General features: G+C 43.5%; 1 protein-coding gene across 46 annotated transcripts in view; it reads right to left on the bottom strand.

Annotated features, from left to right (window-relative positions):
* Window positions 1-347: 347 nt before the first annotated feature.
* LOC118392015 (uncharacterized) overlaps window positions 348-10,659 on the bottom strand; it is a 103,251-nt gene continuing 92,939 nt past the window's right edge. For 20 of the 46 annotated variants that reach the window (XM_052459629.1, XM_052459618.1, XM_052459622.1 and 17 more), the window contains one exon: window positions 348-708. In XM_052459629.1, coding sequence (XP_052315589.1) covers window positions 545-708 — 164 coding nt within the window. In that variant the 3' untranslated portion in view covers window positions 348-544. Of the gene's footprint in view, window positions 709-788; window positions 905-1,013; window positions 1,112-1,568; window positions 1,739-1,839; window positions 1,958-2,055; window positions 2,262-2,443; window positions 2,562-2,753; window positions 2,966-3,050; window positions 3,205-3,381; window positions 3,606-3,784; window positions 3,882-4,111; window positions 4,289-4,385; window positions 4,455-4,541; window positions 4,686-4,887; window positions 5,016-5,267; window positions 5,358-5,473; window positions 5,530-5,617; window positions 5,686-10,659 lie in introns of all 46 variants that reach the window. The other 26 variants (XM_052459658.1, XM_052459646.1, XM_052459648.1 and 23 more) reach the window with 9 other exon arrangements.

The following is a 10,659-nucleotide window of genomic DNA, read 5'->3' as shown; positions in this document are numbered from 1 at the left end:
GCAATTAATTGGAATACAACTTGCCTTGAGCTTGCTTGACGCAATATCTAGTAACACTAGCCTCAACATGGTTAATTATTTGTGATCTCATGGTCACGCCTTGCTACCAAAAAGCAGTCTATGAAGCTGAGTGCTTAAATTAGTCAAGCCACATCCTGCAGCAGTTAACTGAAAGTGGCCACGGTTAGAACTGCTGATCACCCCTTAAAGGCCAACATGTCTTAAGTGACATTAAAGTGTCGCACAGAGCATTTACCTAGCCAACTTAGTTACCAAATAAAGTCCTCACTTGTGATATAATCCACAAACTGGATGCAGCCACATTCCATAACAATCAGGACAAGGTACAGAGTGTAAGAAAATATTTATTAAGAACCAGACTTAATTATATTCACAAACATAGCAATCACTCCCGATTCAGTCAGTGGTTTCATTTGTTCCTGTGGAGAGAATAAAATGAAGCTCGATCTCATCTAGGAATATGACATGTAGAACAGATCTCTCCATCTCATACCATTGTATGGAGAGTGACTGGGGTCTGGGCCTAAGTGGTTCCTTTAGGTTGGTTCATTTGCCAGCTGAAGACTTTGACGTATTTAGCCCTAGGGTGGATGCCAGGCATTTCCCTCCCAGGACTAAGGCCTGTGTTGGAAGTAGTTGTGGAGGTCAACGGTCTTCTGGTGGTGGTGAGGGTAGTGGGTGGAAATGCTATGATTGGACAGAGAGTCAGGTGTAAAACGCTGTAGCAGTTACCACCCTCTTTAGCTGCACAACTACCGAACACTTACTTGTTATAGGAACTCTAGTCAAGATGGTGCCAACTCCTGGAGAGTCTGCCTCAAACCGCCAATATGCAAACAGCTTGTATAGGTCACTCAGTGGATAGACACACCGAACTACAATCCTAAAAAGAGAGCTGAACATTAAAGCCACAAGTGCCTGTAGTGAGAGTTAATGACTGACGTGAATATTTATTTTAACCAATGAGGTAGATTATTAGTGAAGTCACGTACACAGAGGCAGTATCCCTGGTTTTGACTGGTGCATTCACAGACTGGCTCTTGTGCTCAACATTGATCTCATTTTCATAGGTAACATGCTGATGGTCAACCTAGAAGACAAGAGGACATCACAAGCCTGAACATAATTCAATGAAAATTATCAAACTATTGCAAGCCATGTCTATAAACTAAATGGTTGGTCCCTTGTCAGGCCTCAAGAGAAATAGACACCTGTCAGTCAAAGTGAATATTAATTTAAATATTCAGCCTGTATGAGATGGAGGCTTGCTGATCTCGTGGACCGATTCTGCACCTGAACCAATGACAGGGTGCATTGATAACAGCAGTAGTTCCTGTGTTTATCTTGCAGATTATTTGGACACATCAGGATTAGGCAAATTCTAAGACATAAGTAACCAGAACTAAGTCATATAGCTGAACAAATTAAGCAAGATGAGTTCTGGGTTACCAGGTTAGATGCTGACAAACTTATTTGAAGTAGTCACTGGTAGGGCCAGTCTCTTGATCATTTGAATGAGTCAAATTGTATAGGTTGGACAGTTATACCTGGACCCTGGTACCACAGGCGTGGAGTCCAAAGCTAAAGAGAGCCCTGGTGTCATCCGTCTCTTGAGGCCTGCAGGTGGAGTCCAGGAGAAAGGTTCCGTTGGGTTCAGCTCCAGGGATGGCCGTAGTCACATCAGTAACCACTGTCACCACCCCTTCAGTGGAACACACTAGAGAAAGGTGTTAGAGCTGGGCTAGAACAAAGTGAATGATCAACACTAAACAGTCAGGCAATAAATTAAGTTGCAGGCAAAGAGACACTAGTAGTTACCTATGACCTCAGTAGTCTGGAAGAGACAAGCTTTGGCCAAGGAACTCTTGACCTCGAAGGTCTTAGGAAGTCGTGAGTGAATTTCAAATAAGCCGTAGAACTGCTTCAAATTGATGTCCTGGGAAAAAAAAAAGAGCAGGTACATTTTAAATAATTATAACTCCTACTTGAGCCAACGACAAGTCAGTTTAAGCACTTGACCAATGAGCATCTCACCTTATAAGTGTAGCCAACAGAGAAGAGGGGCACTTCCAGGTTCAGACTCTTGCTGTCATTCTGCATAGCGTAGCCCCGCTTGGCTGCCAGATTTGTGGTCAGAATGTAGGGGCCAACACCCACCTCCCACAGGTAGTCAAATGGCTTATGGTCCATCTGGAATCTGATGCTTTTCTCATTGCAGACGCCTTTGAAGACTGGAGGAACTGACGAAGAGAAGTTCGGCCCAATAGTTTAGTCAATAGTGCCAAGATGACATCAGGGGTAAACAGTGGTAGATCGCTGGGCTGCATCCACATTAGGCAGGGGTCAGAACCAGAAGGCTCAGAAGACAATCTTGAGAAATAGCATTCCATCCCAGGTCTCTTACTAAACTTAGTCAACTTACAGACATCATTGAACTGAGCCACGACTGAGGCCAGGTAGTAGTAAGGCTCCTCGTGAGGCAGGATGACCAACGTGTAGTTGATGTCCATCGAGAACTGAAGAAGCCCCTCTGGAGAGTACTATGGATATGAACACTCGTTGAGAAACTAGATCTTATATCCACAAACTATGGGTGAATCTCAGGTCCCCAAAACCCATTGGAAAAAGTTCAGGGGAGGAACCCTGGATATCCTCCAATGAGAAGTCACGAGGAAATACTGAGAAAAACCACAGTAGTTCATTAAAGAGTAAACATATACATTTCTCCTTACCAGCTTGTGAACAGCAGCATCCTCAAATGGCAGCCTGAGAATGTAGGCATGAAGGTTACTATTGGGCTGGGGGACCATGGTTATGACGAGGCCACTTTTATTCGCCTCTCGTATGGTGAAGTTGTGACCATTGACCGTCACAGCCACCAGGTCAACATCGTAGTAGAGGTTCCCCAGGTAAACAGTAAACACACGATCCTCAAGGACTGTTTCTGTGGTGGGAGAAGGACAACAGGGTCATTAGCAATCATGACCATGGAGCTGAAGATCCACTTCGGATTGGTTAGTAGAACTTACGGTTAATGATTGTGAGGTGCTGGATCAGAAGAGGTGTGTTCATGGGCCTGTGGAGGCGGAGTCTGGTCTCCACACCACAGTCATCAAGAAAGATTTGTTCATAGTAGAGACGGACCACATAGAACTCATGGTACATGTTGTCCATCACAAAGCTCTGGAAGAGTTGAAACATTTATGAAGCATCTGCCATTCGGTTATATGTTACAAAGTAGAATATTCAAGGTGTACAGAGGACATGAGTGAATGAAGCCATTTGAAGCTTCTCTGCATCAGAATACAAGGTAAGCGTCTCCATGTGAATGGTCAGATGCCGGCCTGGTACGCTACTGACTTTTCTGTATCCTCCGGCAGCATTGAAGGGGATGCTGATCTGGACAGTGGTGTCACTGATGTCCAGGCTGTAGCCTCGCTCTGTTGTGATGGGCTCATCCAGGAGCTGCCCATCCACCCCCATTGATATCTTGATGCTCTCCAACCCAGAGAGGCCAGAGACCAGCGGGGACAGCAGAGTGGGGGTCTGCCAGACCAGCCCCACCCCATCATACATCCCTTCATCTGGAAAGAGATTACAAGTGTTTAGACCCTGTGAGCAACCGAGTGATCGAAACATCTCACAGATCTGAAATAACTTCATAGGTGAAAGTATTATTTGCTTAACTGTTCCATCATTATTGCTTAAGACAATCAGATCTGATAGTTGATTATGTGGAACCTGATATTACACTGGAACTTACTAGTGCTGCACGCAACAATCCAGTCCACCATCATAACCACCCATCTCTGCCTGGAGAACAGTATGGGATGGACCACCTCCACCACTGAACCATTGATCTGGAATTGAATAAAGGATGAAGTGTACTTTCCAACAGTACAAAAGGGGCATTTCAGTAGTCTAAATAAGTGGCTTACTTCCCATCCTGCATAACCCTGGTTTTAAACATTACGCAATGTAAGACCCTCTTGGAATACAGCCACCAGTCTAGGTCGTTAATGTCAAATTAAGCAAGCCTGAAGACAACCAAGATAAAGGAAGCCATTGAACATGACATTTAAATCCTCACCATGGACACAGACCCCATGACAGACCGTGGTGTGTAGGGTGAGCGGAACACCAGTCTCCCCTGGGTGAGGTGGAACACGTAGCCCAGCTCCCGAGCCTCTGAGAATGACATGGGAATCAGCTGCTGCCCCTCCTGCTGGAACATCACCTGCCAGGTAGACGTGGCAGAGCTGTGGGCCTGATGGGGAACAAGAGACAGGGCATGCATGGTGGTATTGGGGACAAACTGGTAGAGCTCATCTAATTGACAATTTGTCAAATAGCCTTTAGCTTACTTTAGCAAGGGCAGCAGTCCAGGCATCCGTTGTACCAGACAGACAAGAAACGTCACTCCTCATTGACACCTACAGGGTAACATGACACTCTCCTATAAAAATACACAAGCCCACCTCCACGAGCCCTGGATACAGTCTAGATCCATGCACCAGTACCTCCATATAGTTCTCCTCACAGCTGACTTCTCTGGTAGACCAGGGTAGAGGGAGGAAGCAGGTTGCATTCACAGAGTAGGTAGTTTCCACTCCACTTGCAGCAGTTGTGATCAAGTTAAAGCTAAAAGTGAACACCTCGTCATCCTAAGATACAAAAGCAAGACCTTCAACTGAGACATTTGGTAGCAATTTATCTAAAAATATATTTAAAAAACCCTCCAATGGGCACAGATAGCAACTCAATGGCTACTCCACATTGGTTCAATGTAATTGAAATATTGATTTAACCAGTGTGCCCATGGGTTGTGGCTTTGAAAAGACCCCAATGCACAGAAAATATATGAACCTGGTTGTCAGTGTGGCAGGAGAAGTAGGAGGCTCTGAGTTCAGCATGGCCAGGCAGAGGGAGGATACTGAACATGTAGCCACACTCTGACCCATACTGCTTAGTGATGGGGTGAACGCCATCAGCATCTAGATAGGGGTAAAGAACTGGGTCATATCAAATGATTTGAATATGCTGAAGTCAAATTCTAAATAAAATCAGTTTATTCTTAATAGTCCAACAGGCACAGTGAGACTGAAATATACTGCAGATAGAGACTTCCTGTCAGCACCAGCTACCAAACTCTGGCCAAGACATGTTAAGATGCCAAGTTCATGAGCTGACCAAACCTGGTTTCAGGCCCATTTTGCATCAGAATTAAAGGTTAAAAGCCTACTTACCAACCGCTTCAAAGCGAGGTTCGTTCCCAGCAAATTGGAGTTGGGTTGTTAACAACATGTATCGATCCCGGCATGCAGTCTCAATGGCCCCTATATAGACACACAAGGTGAGAAACTAAAGGGTGGAAACTAATTGATTCTGACCAACAATTCATGCCAGTGTTCTACAGCTTGTATAAAGTCATCTGACTCATTAAGTTACTTACCTCTTGGAAGGTCAGAACATCTTACACTAGGCCATACAGACAGGAGTACAAATACTCTGTAAGAAAAACAATAGCACAGGTCAATAAAAGGTTGCCAGCATCAAAACACTTACTCAAAACATTTAAGCCCACCACCAAACTTACCCCAACCAAAACCCAAAAGCCATTGCCACTGAGCAGTAGAAGTGTCTAACCAGGAACAGCTAGTAAACACAACAATCAACTATCACGTACTGGCAATATCCTAGACAAAACAACAGTTGATGAGTAGTATGTTCTCTTTCTGGCACTTTTATATGGGGGTGGTGCTGTGATTGAGGTAATTAATTAGCTAATTGGGTCACATGGTTGGTCATCTTGCCAGAGCCGAGGGGCGCAGCTAAATAGTCTGAAGTGGATTCGTCTCCTCATCTCCTCTCCTTCCCCCTTTCTTAGGAAGTGTTTTCCATCTCCACTGAACAACAATATAAACGGATCATGTAAAGTGTTGGTTCCATGTTTCATGAGCAGAAATAAAAGATCCCAGACATTTTCCAAACGAACGAAAAGCTTATTTCTATCAACCTTTGTGCACAAATTTGTTTACATCCCTGTTAGTAAGCATTTCTCCTTTGAAAAGATAATCCATCCACTTGACAGCTGTGTTATATCACGAAGCTGATTAAACAGCATGATCATTACACAGGTACACCTTGTGCTGGGGACAATAAAAGGCCACTCTAAAATGTGTCACAACACAATGCCACAGATATCTCAAGATTTGAAGGAGAGTGCAATTGGCATGCTGACTGCAAGAATGTCCACCAGAGCTGTTGCCAGAGAATTTAATGTTCATTTCCCTACCATAAGCCGTATCCATCCGGCCTCACAACCACAGATCATGAGTAAGGCGTTGTGTGGGCGAGTGGTTTGCTGATGTTAACGTTGTGAACCGAGTGCCCATGGTGGCGGTGGGGTTATGGTATGGGCGGCATAAGCTACGGACAATGAACACAATTGCATTTTATCTATGGCAATTTGACCCCACTCCGGGATGCTGTCCTTCTAGGCAGAGTTTCAAAGGAAAAGCCATATCTCATACTGGCCAATAAAAATAAAAGGTTAAGATGGGCAAAAGAACACAGACACTGGACAGAAGAACTCTGCCTAGAAGGCCAGCATCCCGGAGTCGCCTCTTCACTGTTGAGACTGGTGTTTTGCGGGTACTATTTAATGAAGCTGCCAGTTGAGGACTTGTGAGGTGTCTGTTTCTCGAACTATACACTCTAATGTACTGTACTTGTCCTTTTGCTCAGTTGTGCACCGGGGCCTCCCACTCCTGTTTCTATTCTGGTTAGAGCCAGTTTGTGCTGTTTTGTGAAAGGAGTAGTGCACAGTGTTGCACCAGATCTTCAGTTTCTTGGCAATTTCTCACATGGCATAGCCTTCATGTCTCAGAACAAGAATAGACTGATGAGTTTCAGAAGAAAGTTATTTGTTTCTGGCCATTTTGAGCCTGTAATCGAACCCACAAATGCTGATGCTCCAGATACTCAACTAGTCCAAAGAAGAGCAGTTTTATTGCTTCTTTAATCAGCATTTTTTAAACAGTTTTCAGCTGTGCTAACATAATTGCAAAAGGGTTTTCAAATGATCAATTAGCCTTTTAAAATAATAAACTTGGATTAGCTAACACAACGTGCCATTGGAACACAGGAGTGATGGTTGCTGATCATGGGCCTCTGTACGCCTATGTAGATATTCCTTTAAAAATCAGCCGTTTCCAGACACAGTAGTCATTTACAACGTCTACACTGTATTTCTGATAAATGTTATGTTGTTTTAATGGACAACAAATGTGATTTTCTTTCAAAAACAAGGACATTTCTATGTGACCCCAAATCTTTGAACGGTAGTGTATATATTGTGTATCGTTTTTTTGTGGTGTGGTTTTCTTTTAGCCCATGGGCTTCCAACCACACCATTTAAATGTTTATTTTTTTTCATTTTAAATATATATTTTAATCTCCGTTGTTGTTTATTTTCTTTGGTGCAAGTTGCTCAATGCTTTTCTACCCTCTTAGGAGGACACGGTGTTCACCTTTAACTTCAACTTGTTCATGACTAACAACAGTGGAGACAAGTTACACCATATCTAACACCTCTGCCCAAGTCTCCAGAGAAGTTAGCTGTGAGCACATCACAGAGGTACTGATCTATGGTTCCATACTGAACCAAAATATAAACGCAACATGCAATGATTTCAAAGATTTTACCGAGTTACGGTTCATATTTCTTTTGAACATTTTATTTTACCTTTATTTAACTAGGCAAGTCAGTTAAGACAAATTCTTATTTCCAATGAGGGAACAGGGAACAGTGGGTTACAATTGCCTGTTCAGGGGCAGAAGGACAGATTTGTACCTTGTCAGCTCGGGGATTTGAACTTGCAACCTTTCAGTTACTAGTCCAACGCTCGAACCACTAGGCTACCCTGCCGCCCCATATAAGGAATCCAGTCCATTGAAATAAATTCATTAGGCCCTAATCTATGGATTTCACATGAATTCAGATATGCATCTGTTGTTCAGAGATGCCTTTAAAAAAAAGTAGGAGCGTGAATCAGCAAACCCATCAGTTTCTGGTGTGACCACCATATGCCTCATGCGATGCGACACATCTCATAGAGTTGATCTGACTGTTGATTGTGGCCTGTGGAATGTTGTCCCACTCCTCTACAATGGCTGTGCGAAGTTGCTGGATATTGGAGGGAACTGAAACACGCTGTCTTACACGTCGATCCAGAGCATCCCAAACATGCTCAATGGGTGACATGTCTGGTGAGTATGCAGGCCAAGGAAGAAACGGGACATTTTCAGCTTCCATGAATTGGCTACAGATCCTTGCGACATTGGGCCGTGCATGACCATGCTGAAACACGGGGGGATGGCGGCTGATGAATGGCACGACAATGGGCCTCGGGAGCTCGTCACAGTATCTCTGCACATTCAAATTACCATTGATATAATACAATTGTGTTCATTGTCCGTAGTTTATGCCTGCCCATACCATAACCCCACGGCCACTCTGTTGACATCAGCAAACCGCTCACCCACAAGATGTCTACCATCTGCCCGGTTCATTTGAAACCTGGATTAATCCTTGTAAAGCACACATCTCCAGCATGCCAGTGGCCATTGAAAGTGAGCATTTGCCCACTGAAGTTGGTTACAATGCCAAACTGCAGCCAGGTCAAGACCCTGGTGAGGACAACAAGCATCCAGATGATCTTCCCTGAGATTGTATCTGACAGTTTGTGCAGAAATTCTTCAGTTGTCTAAACCCACAGATTCATCAGCAGTCCGTCCGGGTAGCTGGTCTCAGATGATCCTGCAGATGAAGAAGCCGGAGGTCACGGGCTGGCGTGGTTACACGTGGTCTGCGGTTGTGAGGCCGGTTGGACGAACTGCCAAATTCTGTAAAACGACGTTGAACGCGGCTTATGGTAGAGACATGAAAATGTAATTGTCTTGCAACAGCTCTGGTGGACATTCCTGCAATCATGCAAATTGCACACTCCCTCGTAAATTGAGACATCTGTGGCATTGTGTTGACAAAACTACACCATTTAGTGGCCTTTTATCCCCAGAGGTTTAATCAGCAAAGTTAAAATGCTCACTAACTGGTAAGCTACATTTGTTCACAAAACGTGAGAAATAAGTTGTGTATGGAACATTTCAGGGATCTTTTATTTCAGCTCATGAAACATGGGACCAACACGTAATGTTATTTATACTTGTTCATTTTCAGTCCCTAAACCCACAATGTATTTGTCTGAAAGTGGGTAAACTGCCTACCCTCTCAGCAGAGGCAATTTTACACAAACACATGCAAAACAGGTAGCCGACATTAAATATACGAGTTCAATCAAACGTCGACACCCTAGTTCATGAGCTGTCTATTAGTCATGAGTTGAATGCGTGGCGTTTTCACCGATCATGTGACAAAACACCTTTCATTACATTGTTTTGTAATTAAGTTTAGAATTAGGAAATATAACTCACGATTCCTGGATCTCTGAAAATGCCTACGGTCACATTTGTCTCACTGTGAGAATAGTTGTGTACACAAATCCAAAGATATAGGCCTATGCCATTGCATAATCAAATGCTTCCAACCAAAAGTAAACTATAGGACTACAATTTTTGGATGAGCATTGGCATCTAGCTGAAGGCTAGTTGTCTGGAGGCTAGTTGTCTGTCCATAAGTTGAATGCTTGGACTTCAATCATGCGACAGAACACTCTTTCCTTACATTTGTAATAAAGCGTTTGAATTAGAAAATTGAGCTTACGATTCCTGGATCTCTGAAAATGCACCTAAATGCCTACGTTCACATTGGTCTCGCTTTGAGAATAGTTGTGCACACTAAATAATGAAGACTATGCCATTGCATAACCAAATGCTTCTAACCAAAAGCCAACTATAGGCCTACCATTGTTGGATGATCATTGGCATCAGCTGAAGGCGAGTTGTCTGGAGCAATTTGACCAGTCAAATGTGATCCCTGATTAGCAAATCAACTAAGCTGACACTGAAATAGCCTGTTAATGACACTTCATTCAATGAACAAGCTGGACCACCGCCAACTTTAAAGTTTAATTGGCTGAACCACTTCTACCAGAATATACTTGTGCCAACTGTCGTAGTGCAATCTAGACCTATGCCAAATTCTGATGGGACTAATTACAATTTAGCATTTGTCACACAACTTGACACTGGCTGATGCAGTGTGTTGTGTAAGGTCAGAATTGGGGTACATGTTAACAGCATCCAGGTAAAAATGTGTATAACTCGACAGTGTATGAGCCTTAAATTCTAGGCATAAGTGGTCAGACACTAATTCTAACACCCTTTGAATTCACAGACATTCAAACTGCATGGTAAAAAAAAAAAAAAGCAATAGCCATATTGTTCTGTCTACAGAGGCTTTAAGTTCTAGGATGAGTAGGAGTCATCTGTAGTTACCCATTGATTCAGGCCCATCCTGCAGCAGTTGACCAAAAGTGACAGGGTGGCCACAGTTAGAATTGCTGATCACCCCTTAAAGGCCAACATGTGTCGTAAGTGACTGAGATGAAAGATTCAAATGCGTCGCACACAAAGAATTTACCTAGCCAACTTAGTTACCAAACAAAGTCCTCACTT

This window comes from Oncorhynchus keta, chromosome 13, assembly GCF_023373465.1.
Source record: "Oncorhynchus keta strain PuntledgeMale-10-30-2019 chromosome 13, Oket_V2, whole genome shotgun sequence".
NCBI lineage: Eukaryota > Metazoa > Chordata > Actinopteri > Salmoniformes > Salmonidae > Oncorhynchus > Oncorhynchus keta.
This window is presented reverse-complemented; position numbering and strand designations above follow the sequence as displayed.